The following is a 17,158-nucleotide window of genomic DNA, read 5'->3' on the forward strand; positions in this document are numbered from 1 at the left end:
GTACGCCTATGACATTAACTGTAAACCTATCCCTCAAATCTGATTGGTATGTTGTTCCACATCAGAACTACTTGGAAGTTAGTACTACTTGGTGAAATCACGTTCACCGGGTTTAAAACAACCTTTTTTTTAATCTTTTTTTACTTCATTCATGAATTAGTGCCTAAAGATTAACTTAAATACTCTAAACTTTTATAAAGTATTCCACACAACCAAATCATATTTACAGTGTAGCACATTTTATACCGTTTTTAATATGTAGATTATACAATATTGCCTACATTTAAACAAACATCAGAAGTAAAAATGAAACATTTAGAAGTAATTCAAGTGCAATTGACCAGTCTCTGTTATAGTGTTTCCACCGTAACGGCGCTGGTTCTCGTGCCGGAGCTGTAATCGTGTTTGACGGGGGAACTGCTAACTTCATCTGCTAACTGCTAACGTCCCTGTATGTTGCTTTGCATAAAATGAAATGATTACCAAGTAACCATTTTAGAGATAAAATAAAATATACCTGTATTCTACAGAAGAAATGCACCAATTGGATGGCGCTTCAACTCTCTCTTGAAGAGGATGCAAAAAGCCTGCGATAAATAACTCAACCGCTGGGTTGTTACGTCTGACCCAGGAACTGGGTAACACAAAACATACCCAAACAAAAATAGCTCCCCAAAAAACAGTGTTTGGATTGAAAAAAAACCCAGGATTTTTTGGTGTGTGTATATTAATAAATGCTGCGTAAAATGTAGATCATTGTTAGTTAGTTGATACCTAATAAACTGACTGATGTTAATGAATTGAACCTTATTGTAAAGTGTTACTTTAACACTTATTGAAAAGTGTTACATTTGAATGATTTTACATTTTACATTTTAATACATTGAAACTATTGTATTTTAACAAATGAGTTGATAAATGAGTTATAAACACATTTACTGAAGCAGTAACATAAGTTGGAAATTTCTACATTCATTAGTGTAAACAAGGTCATGTGTTGCAATTTAAAAAACATTTCTTTGACTAAAACTGCCTCAGGCAACAAAACAACGTTTGAAACCAATTTCTATCACGCATTAATGAAATAACACAATGGCTTTAGTGTGCCTCTGTTATTTTTTCTTGATCCAGTGTTGTGTGCTATCTTTCTTCTTCTTCTTCTTCTTCTTCTTCTTCTTCTTCTTTGTATCTTCTCATCAACGCAAAGTGACTAAACAGTATAAAATAATCACAAACAAATAAATACTATTCACACCAGGTCTAATGCCAAATTTCCTGGATTCTGTGAGAGAAAGGAAATCTTGGCATATATGTCATGTTTACTTTAACAGAAATTGGACTAGCCTTCAAATAATAATTGCGGTATAGGTTTGGATAGATACAATTTTGCTTTGGTAAGATACCAGCCTTATATTAAAGAGGATCTATTATGGTCCTTTACATGTTCAACTTTGTGTGATGTTGCTATTTGAGAATGAAAAAGTTCTGCAAAGTTACAAAGCACAAAGTTACTCCTAAGGGAGTTATTCATATCAGTTACACTGCAACGCCTCCATTGAGTTTTCTTCCGGGAACAAAGACGTCACAATATTCCTCATTTAAATAATTCCCGCCCAAGATATGCGCTAAATAAAGGGGACGAGGCCTGGTTGATTTGAGTTAGTAGTGTGTTGAAACTCGCGGTTATGGTAAAGGGGCGTGACATTTCTTAAACACGCATAAAGCGGTTGACCAATCACAACACACTGGTCCAGCTGACCAATCAGAGCACAGTGCACTTTTCAGAAGGAGGGGCTTCATAGAGACAGGAACTAAACTGACCATTACTGACAGACTGGGAAGAGAGGAGCTGCAACAATGGAGAATATGTGAAAAATAATGGGTTTTTTTTAAACATTCAAGCTTGAAAACCTATTCTAGTAGACCCTTAAAACAGAATCAAGACTTAATAATAAGGCATAATAGGTCCCCTAATTGATTATTTGTGTAAATATGCCTCTTTTACTTATTTTTTCGATTTTAATTAGTTGGTTTTGTTGAGTTTTAATTAGTTGTGTTGTTTTGTCTTTTATTCTATTTTATTTTGTGTTTTTTGGTTGTGTTGTGTTTGTTTGTTTTTTGGTGTTTTGTTTATTTTATTTCGGTGTTTTGTTTTTTGTGTTGAATCTGTGGATGTGTTTACCAGGGGTGTTGAAAATGAATCGTTTTTATGCGTTTCTAACGTGGACGATTCTGCATCGATGCAGTAATAGACCATAATCGATTATTAGCGTATCATTTTACTAGCGTAAAATGGCGGAGGGAGGCGGAACACAAAAGCGAGTGCACCCACTATTTTAACATTTACAGCGCGTGTGTGTGTTAGTGATTGTGCGAATGTGTGTGCGTGAGAGTTATTGTAACTTGAGTAGGGTTTTTAGTAGTGTTTATTAGTTCTAATTGCTACTGTCGTCTGCTGTGTTTAGACTTAAAGGTGGTATCAGTGATTTCAGGCCCAAAAATATTTTTATCACATTCATCTAATCTTTCCTAACGATCCGCTAGCTGCCCGCCCCATAAGCATGCCGTCTAAAAAACGCGTCTCTGTAGGCAGCCTAGGCTCTGAGATCTGCACACAAAAACAAATGGTTTAGCCAAACACTCAAAACCAAAACAAATAGTGTTCCAACCAATCACCGACAGGGGGAGGGTGTTGTGAGGTTTTGTGCTCGTGCACGGCTGCACGCGAAGTCAGAGCTGAAGGAAAAGCTGGCTCAAAACCTCACAACACACTCCCCCTGTCGGTGATTGGTTGGAACACTATTTGTTTTGGTTTTGAGTGTTTGGCTAAACCATTTGTTTTTGTGTGCAGATCTCAGAGCCTAGGCTGCCTACAGAGACGCGGTTTTTTGACGGCATGCTTATGGGGCGGGCAGCTAGCGGATCGTTAGGAAAGATTAGATGAATGTGATAAAAATATTTTTGGGCCTGAAATCACTGATACCACCTTTAAGTTTTGTTCGACTACATTCAGGAAGTGTACATTCTTGGAGCAGATAAAATAAAAAGGTTAATATCTGCCTGTTTGTATTCATTGACGAAAGTTTAGCCATGTGCAGTAATATTGCAACTCATCGTGATGCATCGTGATATCGATAATCGTTGACCTGATAATTGTAATCAAATTGAATCTTGAGACCAGTGACGATTCACACCCCTAGTATTCACTGCTGACTTCTAATAGCCCAACTGGTCAGTGAAACTGTCAAAGCTCTTTTCCTGCTTTTAAAATTGCTGTGTTCTGTCTTGGGTTGTAGATCTGGCTAGTAAGGGCTGGAAGGAGAGCCTGTCTGCCAGCTACAGCAGCTCCACCAGTGGGAACTGGAGCTGGGACGCCAGTGACCAATCGGTGCCCTCCACGCCGTCCCCGCCCCTCTCCAACGATGCCGGCAAGAGCTTCCTGCTTTCCTCCCAGAGTGATGACAACAATGAGGACACTGAGAGTACACACTTCCTGTTTGAGGACCCTATCCCCCGGAAACGAAAGGTAGGGGTCAGGTCATATGAGAAAACAGAGTGGACTTGTGTGGTTTATCAAGCCTTGGTAACAATGTGGAGTTCTGATGAGTAGTTTTTGTGGACAAAGGTGGCAGTGGATTTACCTTCAGTAATTTAAGAGCTCCTTAAAACACATCAGCTTGGCTCTGGCACAACAAGTCTTGTCACTTACGTGATGGAGTGTTTTCGTTTTCTCTTTCATTCTCCCCCTTTTCGTCCCCTCTTCTATTCAGTTTTTTGTAGTGTGGAATCATTCCAGAACGTGAATGTGGTTTCAATGTCAGGAAGCCATTAGCCTTTCTGCCTGTTCACCTTGTTTTGGTAGAGGCTGAGGATGTGTGTGTGTGTGTGTGTTTGTGTGTGTGTATATGAGGGAGGAGGGGAGGTGGGGGGGTTCCGTTACAGATCCACCTGGTCTTATCCTTTAACAGTGCTACACACATCTTAACACAAGTTTTTCACACAATTCCCGAGTGCACAATCTTGTATACATGGATCCTGTCATGCCTACAAGCCTCTTTCTGAAACAAAAGGAGAAAAGTGAAACATGTTTACTCAGTGGTTTTTTCCTTTTCTTTTTTTTTTTTTATACAGACTATTTCTCAATTCTGATGCAATATGTGCAATTCCAGATATTGGACGGAGAAATGAATTGGGCAGAAACAGGACAGAAAAACTTTCCTTAAGTGATATCAGACATTTAAAAGTAATATTTTGGGTTCAGTTGAGTTCAATGTAAGTATCTATGGCTGTTCATTAGAACAGAAAATATTTTTAAGGGTTTTTAATGTTTATAAAAGAAGTCTCTTATGCTCATTAAGGCTGCATGTAAATGATAAAAAATTTATTCCTGTGATGTCAAATCTGAATTCTCAGCATCATTGCTCCAGCCTTCAGTGTCACATGATCCTTCAGAAATCATTCTGATATGATGATTTGATGCGCAATAAACATTTCTGATTATTATCAATGTTGAAAACAGTTGTGCTGCTGCATATTTTTATGGCAACCGTGATTCTTTGATAGAAAGTAAAAAAAAATAGCATTTATTTGAAATAGAAATCTTTTGTAAAATTATAAATGTCTTTGCTGTCACTTTTGATCCATTTAAAGCATCCTTGCTGAATAAAAGTATTAACTTCTTAAACACTTTTGAACGACAGTGCAGAAACAAAAATCACATTTACAGCAAGGCACTTGCTATGGAAATTAATAGAGCAAGGCACTGCACTGGAATAAATGTGTTTAAAAAAATTGTTGAGAACACATAATATAATTAAATTATGCTGTGAAAAGCCTATGGACTTCCATTCTAACCTTGTGCACTGTTTTGCTGTAAGACTGGAAAAACTGGAAGAACTGGAAGAGAGGGCAACTCTCTGAGAAAACTCTCTCTTGTGAAGTTAGAATCAGCATTTGTGACGCAAGTCTCACCTCAGAATCCATCTCTTTCCCTCTTCCCCCACTCCTTCTCTCTCATGCTGAGATCACCAAAATTCACCCATGAATCTATATGGTTTAATGTGGATAATTATCATACAGTATTACACATGTTTGTTATCATTTGAAATGTCTCAGTGCGACTGGTACAAATGTCTCATTCCAAAAGAAGTAAACCAAAAGGTAATAAAGTTCTTAAGAGTTTAGAGTTAACTTGCACACTGGGGAGGGTGGGTCTTCCAGGCAAATGTCATTCTGCCCCGAAAAGGTGTAAACTCTGAATGCAAATTCCCATTGTCAGCAAATGTTTCCATGCGACAGAAGTTTCTGTCTATGTAAATAAATGCAACAAGAGGCTTAGGGCGATATGTAACTTTTGTATTTATTATCTTTGAACTGATTATGAAACTGGCATGATACATTTACCTGACATAATTAATTGTTATATTTGATTTTATCCCGACTGACTCTGAAATTGTTTTCCCAAGTAGATTAAACGGATTCTAATGTTACCGCAAGTTTTGCGCCAGATTAGTTATGACTAATATTTGGCACTAATTCAAGTGTACGTGGTTCGCAAAGACAAGTGAATTTCCGTTTAGAACAGCAAAAATGCTGCTTGCCCAATCTAAATTTGGGTGTGTCTTACCTCTGTTTTAATTTAATGTTACTTTAGATAAGTGTACGTGGGAAACCACAGCATGGCCAATCCAAAGCTATTATAAGAGAAGTAATGTTGGTCAGCTTATATCTGTAATAGTGGCCATACCTCTACTGAAGTAAACGTTACTTTAATTTCAAGTGTATGCAATTCCATGGGGGCTATACCAAAGTATCTTTGATTGTGTAAGCGTGAATGCGGCCAATCTCTGGTATATAGCCAATTACCTCTGTTTGGCGACCGAAGCTGGCAAGCTTGTGATCGTGAGACCCGCGTTAAACAAGGCGTGAGGACCTCTGAGCGACATAGCTTCCTAATCTGAACGAGGTAAAATATAAGTAAAGAGTTAAAAGGAATAATCGAACATTCGCTCACATTTAATGATGCTCAGATATCATTAAAACCTTTTTCATTTATGGGGTCAGATGAAATAACGAGGTAATACATATGAGGAAATTTATTTCATTTAATCTTGTTGTGTTGCATGAAAAGAAAGACAGTAACGCGCAGAGACCTTCACCCGTTCTATCGGATGCCGCCATTGGGCCGATCTAGACGGGCTTACGTTGCTAATGGAAATTCTGTCATAACTTCGATCTCTTAAAAGATCCCAACAGGAGCAAATAAGAATACACTGAGAGACCCTACTAAAAAAGATTTTCAGTTCAATTAAGTGTAGTTTTTTTTTGTCATTTTAAAAGAATCCTTAGGGGATTGAAGAAGCCCTTTCAGATTATGTTAGAAACCCCATTAGCCATCCTGTACACAACTAAAATTTAGTCGAAATGTTGAAGACAGAATTAAAAAAATAGATAGTAGAGTTGTTTATTTCACTCTGGTGCGTGTTACATAATGTTTAATATGGGTTCAGCTGATTTTTGGCTAGAGTGTGTGTAACTCTCCTGTGTGTATAGAGACGATGGATGTGTCCCGTACTGCTAGTGCTTGTCTTAGGCAACAGCGCTGGCTACCTCTTCTATTATTTCAGCTCACCAGAGGCCTCCCTGCATGCCTATATGTCCTGCTATAGCCAATAAAAACCACTGTGAATGAAGGAGACGAGAAAAAAAACAAAGTTCTTTGAAGCGAACCAAGCCAAATGCTAAGCAGCTGGGTGAAGTGTAACTCAAGAGGACTCAGACTGGCTGTTCATTCATAAAGACAGATGGAAACATACACTTCCCAGTCGCTTTTGGTTTATGATTGTCACATCCTCTCTGACGAGGTTTTGATGGGAAATGTTTGATAGGCTTTTGTGATCTGTGAAAGGGTTAAAATAGTCAGCCTTGAGAACAGCCAAGAGGATTTGAATGTTTTTGTGTGTGTGTGTGTGTGTGTGTGTGTGTGTGTGTGTGCGAGCAGACACACACCCACTCATTGACTCAGTGAACAGGTCCAGACATGTTTCATGTTTCAGAGTTAATGTGATCATTTTTCTCACAAATTAATCTCCCGGTGAGATTTATCAGAAGAAATTATGATAATTCTAAATATAAATATAATGATAATATAATTTTGGCTCTCTGTTTGTTCTGGAGTGTCATTCTTTCACACCGTTCTCAGTCTGAACTATGGGAATATGATAGGGTGCAACGGGGTAAAAGGCGCCTGTGATTTTATTGTTCATCTGAACCACTAGATGGCACAAAGAAAAAAACATCCGCTTTTGATCGCGGGCAGCAGCGCAAAATTGATTCTGTGCTAATTTGATCTAATATTTAATGTTATTAAAATGTTGTAGATTTAAGTAGGGGAGACCGGGGACAGTTGCAACACTTTTTGCATTTCTCTCAATTACTCAGAGACTATTTGAGCTAGACCAACCAAATTTGTATATATTAAACTTGCATCTGTCTGCTAATTACCCATACCATTTAAAGATGATTATATATGACATATCGTTCACAGTATTTATTTGAATGGAAGAAGTCAGATGTTGCAACTGACCCCGACCCAGGGGACAGTTGCAACACAACCCAGGGACGGTTGCAACATGTTAAAAATACCTTAAATTTCATTAATTAACTCAAGCTTTTTGTCTCAATGAGCAAAGAATTCTGAAAATATTAACTGTTTTAGGCTTACTATAATATTATAGTATTATTTATTTCAATAATATTATTGTAGCCTATTATTTATTTAGTCATATTTATCAAATAACAGTTATAGAGTTTTGTTTGTTCATGTGTAGAACATAGGCCTACATAGATTCAGTGTGCAGGTGTTACAGATGCTATTCAATCTCTCCATATTTCAGTGTCAGACAGGAAGAATTGAACAATTTGCAATGCAACAAACCTTTATTAAACATGCAATTTATAACATGTTGCAACCGTCCCCAACCCTATCAGCCATGACAGAACATCATATGCCTGCTAGACACACTGACTTTGACACATGCTAACCATGTCACTTAGAAGTCAACAAAACAATAATTCAAACGAAGTAAGTTTTGATTAATTCATACAAAATTTCAGGACAGTATGACAAAAATATATCTCATGAAAAAATTTACTTTCATACCTCCAAAACAAGTTTTGTTCAATAAATGCAGCAGCAGATGTTGAATATGTCTACTGTCTTCTTGGTGGGTGGAGGGTAGAGGTCTTCTCGGGTCCTAAAAACTGTACCCGACCCGAATCGACCCGAATCACTACTTACCCGAACCCGACGTGCATAAATTCATTTTTTTTAAAGAAAAACCCGACCCGAGACAGACCCGATAAAATTAGACCCGAGTCCGACCCGACCTGACGCCATTTCCTTTAGGACCCGAACGTAAACGGCATTTACATTGTGCACAGCCTGCAGCCCTGAGTTTCAAATGCACTTAACATAGACGCGCAAAGGCCTACGCGCTGAAGTGCTGAAATGTCAATCACACATCACGGTCGGTAACCCATTACATCCTATAAAATTTGGCATAATGTTATTTACCGGACCATACGATGATTAACATTAGAACCACCACAGGGTAAAATTTACCGATGGCTGTTTTTCAAATGTAGCCTATAACAGATTTTCAATAAAATATCCAAAGTCTCCCAGTCATTGACTTTTACTAAAATTGTGTTATTTAGCCTACAATCCCGTTGTTTAGATAAAACCAGATTAAAAACAAGGCATTAGAACCGCCATAGCAGGTCAAATTTACCATGTAGGCATATGTCTTTATTTTTGCAACTTTTCTTTATTTGAGCAACGTGTCTGCTTACTGTAAACAGTCACACAACGCACGTTCAAAATAAGATGTTTTAGCCTACTCATAAATGTTCAAACTTTGGATTAATTATTAAAACAATTTTTGCAATTTTTATCATTTATTGTTTGCTGCTATATTTATTCAAGTCTGCCCGTTTCCTGAAGAAAATTCCGATCTATGATATAGCCTAATGAATTTTTTTTTTTTTTCTGATTACCCCAAGTTTATTGGGGTTGTTCTCTTATTCAAATTATAAATTATATAACTAAGCAAATTAATAACTGAGTAAATAAATGCGGAGGCAACCGTGCTTATAGCCCATTGCACGTAGAAGCGCGGATTCGCTCTCTCACTTAGAAAAAGTGAGAGAACGGTGTCATAGAGTTGTTTTAAATAATGCAATTTTGTTAAATGCCCAACCTAGTTTGGGTCTTCTCGGGTCCATTTGGAAAAAGCATATTTATTTTAAATTACCCGAGACCCGAGGCCACTAATACCGAACCCGACCCGTGTCCGAGACATTCGTCTGAGTTTTGGACTCGAAACCGCTCGGGTCTCGGGTCGGACCTCGGGTTTTCGGATCCAAGTGGACCCGTGAAGACCTCTAGTGGAGGGTCTAACTGTGCATGTGCAGTATGAGTGTCATCACTCTAGCTTGTTTCTGATTGGAGAAAAATGACATGTTGCAACCATCCCCTGTTGCAACTGTCCCCGGTCTCCCCTACCAAATGAGAATCGCTTAAATTATTGAACATGTTTTGAGACAAAGGTCTTGTTAATGATTTTCAGTGTTGTTCAAGGTAATTAAAGGAACAGTTTTTCAATAACGGAAGAATATGTAAAAGTATGATATTTGGGGTAAAATGCACCCCTGCTGTTGGGGCTAAAAGGCACAATAATTAACATGATAATAAATATCTAAAAGTATATTTGGCATAATTTATTTTTTTAATAAAAAAACTAAGATAAAAAAATTATTACAATTTTATATATTTATCGATAAATGTATTTGACTTTTATAAGTGAATATAGTGTATTTTATTGAAGTGTATGAGACTTTTAGAATGTTAAAAAATATATCTATTTAAAATAAATATTGTTTTGTTGAACTTTATTCATTAAATAATCCCCCCAAAAAAAAAAAAACTTTTATTACAGTTTCCCTTAAAACATTGCACAGCACAATTGTTTTCAACATTGATGATAATAATAAGAATGATATCAAAAATTGATCATGTGACTGAAGACTGTAATAGTGATGCACAGGTAATTTTTCAGGTAATCACATTTTATTTTATTTTATCATGAAGTTTTACTCCATTTTGGCACTTGTTGAGTGTTATCTTTGGACATTGGATATGAAGTAAAAATCTGAGTAAAGTGTGTGAGAGACTGATTCATTGTTTTTGAATCACCTACAGAAACATAGAAATGAAGTATGTTAGATAAACACAGATGAGATTTAGAGCGAGAGGAGAAACAAAATACACTTGGAGTGCTGGTGAACGTGACAGAACAGCACAGGAGGTGTGAATCTCCCACACATGACACACGCATGCCGTCACCTGGCAGTGCTGTACATGTAATAGTTGTTTGACTGCAGCAGTGAGAAGCCTTCGTGCCTTTGGGGCAGCAGTGGGCTGAAGGGAATTTCATGAAGCTTATGCAATCAGACCTCTGAATCACTGCAGATAGCGGCCTTGACTGCAAATAGACCAGATCTCTTTTTAATGATTCACTTACTAATTATTATTCTCTCTTTATTCATTTTTTTTAAAGTAGGTTTATAGCTCTAAGGCAGAACTGTATTGATGTTCCTTAGGCATTTCTCAGGCATTCAAACTTTGTTTTGTAGCCTTAGGTGTGCTGTCTATTTTGGTCTTTAATGAGCTTTTTTATGAAATATAAGATTCAAGTTTGAAAATCTCCCATTGACTTGATCAAATAGAATACTCAAAAATCGAAATATTACAGTAATGATGTCATTGTGAAATTTGCATATGGATCTGTGATTGGCTGCCTTTCAAACTGCCCTAAAACTTTAAAAACTTCGGAAACACCGGCACGCATTTTATAAAACGTTAATCGTATGTTTTTTTGTTCCAGAACTCCATGAAGGTGATGTTTAAGTGTCTGTGGAAGAACTGTGAAAAAGTCCTCAGCACCTCCTCAGGGATCCAGCGCCACATCCGCACCGTCCACCTCGGGTAAGCGTCAGTCAGACAGATCACGCATGCAATAGATGAACATGTTTGTTCTGCAGTTTGAACATTTACACAAGAAATTTGTCTGTCCAAACTAGACGTGACTCGACTACAAGACGTGACAAATTCAATCAAAAATCACAGCCAATCAGAAGAGCATGTGGGCTGAGTCTCTATGCAAGCGCACTGCACTCACAATGAATTCATAAATATTATATCGATTTAACATTGTTAAAAGGAATAATTCACTTAAAAATGAAAATTCTGTCGTTAATTACTCACCCTAATGTCGTTCCCAACCGTAACAATTTCGTTCATCTTCGGAACACAAATGAAGATCTTTTTGATGAAATCTGAGAGCTTTCTGTCCCTCCATTGACAGCTACACAGCTACCATATTGACGCTTCAAAAAGTTCATAAAGAGACCGTAAAAATGAAGCGTAGCATCAGTTCTGGCAGGTCACGTTAGTCAAGTTCGCATCAGCTGACTCTCAGCTGATCCACGTCTACCTATAGGAATACGACGCCTATCACCGTATACATATACAGTATAAGCTCCTTCAGTATTATCAGCAGCTATCGCGTTTCTCAGGAGCTGATTACCCTCCTCAATCCCAAGCTCCTCCTCTCGTCAGTCAGGATTTGGCATTCTGATTCCCCTTGAATGAGATAAATTCTCTAATTATGTTGTACTTTAAAATCTTGAATTACTGATATCTGCAATACATTCATGTTGGTTCTGTTCTGTTACCCTAAGGGGGGTTATTGCCCAGAACAGAACCATACCGCCAATCCTAACTGTATGCTTATTGTCAATCGTACTTGACGATGGTGGTCCTGACAGAGCTTAGTCCAAATTTTCTGAAGAGACAATATTGCTTTAAATGATGAACAGATTTAATTTAGGGTTTTAATAACATATAAACATTGATCAGCGAACATAAACAGAAGCTCAACTGAACCTCCATAACACACAAGAATGAACCTCATTGGTTCTTGAGAAAGCTCAAACGTGCTGCGTAACACGAGAATTAACCTCATTGGTTCTTGCTGAAGCTCAAACGTGCTGCGTAACACGAGAATGAACCTCATTGGTTCTTGCTGAAGCTCAAACGTGCTGCATAACACGAGAATTAACCTCATTGGTTCTTGCTGAAGCTCAAACGTGCTGCGTAACACGAGAATTAACCTCATTGGTTCTTGAGAAAGCTCAAACGTGCTGCGTAACACGAGAATTAACCTCATTGGTTCTTGAGAAAGCTCAAACGTGCTGCATAACACGAGAATTAACCTCATTGGTTCTTGAGAAAGCTCAAACGTGCTGCATAACACGAGAATTAACCTCATTGGTTCTTGCTGAAGCTCAAACGTGCTGCGTAACACGAGAATTAACCTCATTGGTTCTTGCTGAAGCTCAAACGTGCTGCGTAACACGAGAATTAACCTCATTGGTTCTCGCACATCAAGCGAAAAATGCTTGAGCTTCCGTTTACCACAACTGATGTGTGAGTTGATGAATATGTGAATAAAAGCCTAAATTCAATCTGTTCATCATATAAAGCGATCAAGTCTTCAGAAAATTTGAACTAAACCACTCAATTCATATGGATTAGTTTTACGATCTCTTTATGAACTATTTGAAGCGTCAAAGTAGTAGTTGTGCAGCTGTTAATGGAAGGACAGGAATCTCTCAAATTTCATCAAAAATATCTTCATTTGGGTCCTGAAGATGAACAAAGGTCTTACAGGTTTGGAACAACATCAGGGTGAGTAAATGATGACAGATTTGCCATTTTTTGGTCAACTATTCCTTTAAAAATACATGAGTGACTGAAAGAATCTTTGTCATAGAACTCTCTTGTTTGTTTAACGTTCTTGTTTCCTTTGATTTTCAAGATCTGAGGAGAATTATCCATTGTCGCTTTCAGTACAGCTATAAAGGGCACGCAAAATGATATTCGAACTCGCATTAAATTATTTTAACACAGTGTTAAAAGTCTTCAACATAGGACATATTGGCTCTCTTTTTAGTAAATGTAAAGTTAACTTTTAAAGCTTTTGAGGCGGAGATGATTGTGTCCTTATGAAGGGCTCAGTTTGTCTGTCAGTCTCTAAGGATGAGGCTGGTCAGGGTGCTCTTCCCTTTCTGAGCACCATAACAGGAGGTAGAGAGGGAACCACATTCTGATGGAAGTAGTAAGAGTGTTTTTATAGCCTCTTGTTGCTACCTGACTATCCCATGTAAATCAAGCCTCGGTTATGATGCTGGCACTGCTGCCCCCTGCCGGCTGCCTGGTGACGCGCGCACAAGAGCACTGAGCCTGCAGTTCTAAGGAGGCTGTCCTAAGTTTTAGTGTCATGTGTTTTCAGACGAAATGGAGATTCTGACTACAGCGACGGAGAGGAGGATTTCTACTACTCTGAAATCGAGGTCAACATGGACACTCTTTCGGAGGGGCTGTCCAACCTCACGCCCACCTCTCCTACTACGTCCGGGCCGGCCCCCGTCTTCCCAGTCCTGACTTGTGATGCGTCTCGATCTGAGCCCGCCCGCATGATCCACACCCCACTCAGCCAATCAGCACCGTCGGCGCTGTGTCACATCCGCACTGACCACGCTTACCAGGTAACATCGCCCTTCACTTCGTCTAGACATCTTATTGAACACCCACTCACGTCTATCTGCACTCATTGGAGTGTGTGTGTCATGTAATGGGTTTGAGGTGTAGTGATGAAGTCTTCGTGCACACTCTCCTTTTGTCAATCTGTATTTACTTTGAGAACATCATATTCTTTCAGATCCCCCACGCAAGGCTCTGTTTTAGTTATTAATGCAACTCTAATCTCTCACCATCCTGGTCAGAGTCAACAAAGCTTTATTATGACTATAAACCCAAAAACAAAACAAAAGAAATACAATATTATATTTTGTTTGAAGGATATGAAACCTCATTTTGCATTATTTTCATGACAATTAATTGCAGTTTAATTATATACTCATTAGGACGTGTCTTAAAGGGATAGTTCACCCCGAAATTCTCACCCTAATGTTGTTTCAAACCCATAATCCTTCTGTTCATCTTTGGAGCACAAATGAAGATATCTTTAATATTTCTGTCCATTCATACCAAACCTTTGACAAAAATGCATTGTAAAAATAATCCAAATGAATCAAGTGGTTGAATTCAAGTCTTCTAAAAAGACATGATCGCTTTGTATGAGAAACAGATTTAGTCACATATGAACTATATATACAGATACGGAACTCTTACAGGTTTAGAATGGCATTGAGGGTGAGTAAATGATGACAGAATTTTCATTTTTGAGTGAACTATGCTTTTTTTTTTTTAACTGTAATTTTCATTATTCTCTGTGATTCTTAATATTAGATTCTCACTATGGTAACAAAGTAATTGTTCTGTATTACTAAGAAATACTGGAATACAGTCATTGTTAAAGCATTAAAGCATAAGCATGTTACCATAAATATACAAAAGCTTAAAGAAATACTACCATGATGTATAAATACAATGGCATTACAGTTATGAGAATTTTAGAAGGAGGAATTCTGATTAACTGTCGGCAATAATATCAATGCAAATGTATCAATGCAAATAATCTTAACGGTCTTAAACACGAGGGGGCGGTTTACCTAAACCTCATTGAATTTTGTTGAGTTTATTCTTACTGGGCCAAATCAGTAAGAAACCAAATTCAATATATATTCTTGCAAGGTCACTGTTTTAAGGATGTTTAGACATTTTTACAGGACTTTGCAGGAGTTTCTTGAGAAATTCTGTCCAAACGGAATGAATGACCTTTCTGAAATCTTTCAAACGGTTAGAGATTTATATATTTGACCTTTGCTCGCGCACCATATTTAGGGCTCTGTTCAATATCAAAGCCAGACTTCTGCATACACATGTGTCTCTTTAATTGCTGGAGTCTATTTTGTTGATGTATTTATGGGTCAGTGTGATGAGGTCAGCAAAGGCTGTGGTTTCAGGACCAGGTTGGATAGGTTGAGAACCAGACCGTCTCATTTCTAATGGCTTGTCATGATCGAGTCTTTGAGGCAGCTCTTCTTGGCTATCGCTGGGTTGTGGTTGTACTTAACAGTGTTTTCTCTTCATCTTTCCGCTGGCTTTGCTAATACCGCCTCTTACACACACTGTTTTTCAGGCTACAACCCCTGTCAGCATTCCCAGCATGCCCTCTGAACCGCCTCACAGTGAGGATAGGATTAGTGTATCCTGGCAGTCGCCCCCTGTCATATATAAAGGTCTACCGGTGAGATGGCTACTTTCTTTCTCTCTCTTTCTTGTTTTCTCACAGTCTCTCTCTCAGAGACTCAGTCAACAGCGTTTATCATCTTGTGAAAGACTGAGCTCACTAAACGTTGAAAGGGCAGTGATCCTGTAAGCTTGGTTGAGTCTCATTTGTCACTCCCAGCTTGTCTTTCTCTGTCTCTTGGGGTCTTTCAGAAGTTGCACTTGCATGACTTTTGGTTTCCTGTCTCAGATGCTTTTGCAAAACGCAGAAAGTAGCTTTCAAACCCCTGTTAGAGGTTGACAACTGCAGAAATCTCACACTGCCTGGCCAAAAAAAACAGAGTCGCTGTTTGGATTTAAATGAGCAAATGCTTAAGTCTATGATTGGATCATTTTTGCAGTGATTAATATGTGTATAGCATGTTATATATTTGGCAGCAGTTCTTCTAACCCTAATTGATGGAGTGTGTAGCTTTTGATTTCTAAAACAATCATGTAGGAAGACACATCATGGCCATATTCCAGAATGACAATGTCAAGATTCATCAGGCTCAAACTGTGAAAGAATGGTTGGGAGAATGGCATGAAGAAACATTTTCACACAAGATCTTGACCAAAAATGAATGCACTTCTTGATGGAAATAACATCACAACCTTTATATCCATCAAGAGGTGCATCAATTTTAGGTTAAGATCTTGGATTGACAATGCAAGAGTCCAGCGCTCTGTAAAGTCTCCTCCAGCACATCCCAAAGACTTTCAGTGAATTTAAGGTCTGGACTCAGAGTGTCAATTCATGTGTGAAAATAATTCTTCATGCTCCCTCACAACCATTCATTCAGCAAAGACATTTATAATGCTACAAACCAATTATATTTTAAATAAATGCTATTCTTTTAAACTTTCAAAGAATCCTGGTAAAAAATGTATCACGGTTTCCACAAAAATATGAAGCAGCACAACTGTTGTCTACATTGATAATAATCAGAAATGTTTCTTGAGTATCAAATCATCATATTAGAATGATTTCTGAATGACACTTGACACTGAAGACAGGAGTAATGATGCTGAAAATTCACAGGAGTTTATTACATTTCAAAATATATTAACTCTTTCCCCGGCATTGACTGAATTTTTCAGCAATCCGTGTTTTCACTGTTATATGGTAGGGGGTGCTATTACACATCTTCTGAAAGAGTACAGAATCTCATGATCAGAAACGCATGTGAAGAAGCAGAAACAAGTGATAGAAGCATTACTTGCGCACATGTAAAATAATGTGATCATCAGACATTAAACTGCATAGAAGTTTTAAACTGCATAAAGTAAGCATTAGGGGTGTTGATGGACTCGATCTACTCCATCTGTGTTTTGATCTTCATTCTGAATCCGATCTGAATGTAGTCTTTGACACAAACGTGATTTTCTCAGCTTTTTGCTCAAAATGTTGCTTTTTTATTAAACGTACCCACATTCAGGAGTTGATACAAAAAGAATGCATGAAGCTAGGAAATTTATTTTATTTTAAATGGTATCAAAAACATTCAGAAATCTTACCGAACCCAAACTTATGAATGGTAGAAGTGTCAGCTGTGATGTAAGCATGTCTTCACTTCTTGAGTATTTGGTTGTGCTTTTGTGAACGACAGATCACCTTTAATATATAATGCCTTTGCAGGGCCCGATGACTCAAATCCGCACTGTGAGCATCGGAGAGAAGAGACAACCTGTTAACCACACCACTGTCAGCAAAGCACACACCAACAACACCTCCGCTTCCAAAGCCACCACTGGAACCAGGTAACCCGTCCGCCGGGCTCATGCCTGCATGATGATTTTGGA

At 38.1% G+C, this 17,158-nt stretch overlaps 1 protein-coding gene across 2 annotated transcripts in view; it reads left to right on the plus strand.

Moving 5' to 3' along the window:
* slc2a4rg (SLC2A4 regulator) overlaps positions 1-17,158 on the plus strand; it is a 67,154-nt gene that overhangs the window by 46,072 nt on the left and 3,924 nt on the right. The window contains exons 4-8 of one of the 2 annotated variants that reach the window (XM_082145169.1): positions 3,297-3,526; positions 10,947-11,047; positions 13,416-13,671; positions 15,228-15,335; positions 16,995-17,116. In XM_082145169.1, the coding sequence (XP_082001295.1) occupies positions 3,297-3,526; positions 10,947-11,047; positions 13,416-13,671; positions 15,228-15,335; positions 16,995-17,116 (817 nt within the window). The remainder of the gene's footprint in view (positions 1-3,296; positions 3,527-10,946; positions 11,048-13,415; positions 13,672-15,227; positions 15,336-16,994; positions 17,117-17,158) is intronic. The other variant, XM_082145170.1, reaches the window with a different exon arrangement.

The sequence above is a fragment of the Leuciscus leuciscus genome (assembly GCF_965113295.1).
Source record: "Leuciscus leuciscus genome assembly, chromosome: 18".
Taxonomy (NCBI): Eukaryota; Metazoa; Chordata; class Actinopteri; order Cypriniformes; family Leuciscidae; genus Leuciscus; species Leuciscus leuciscus.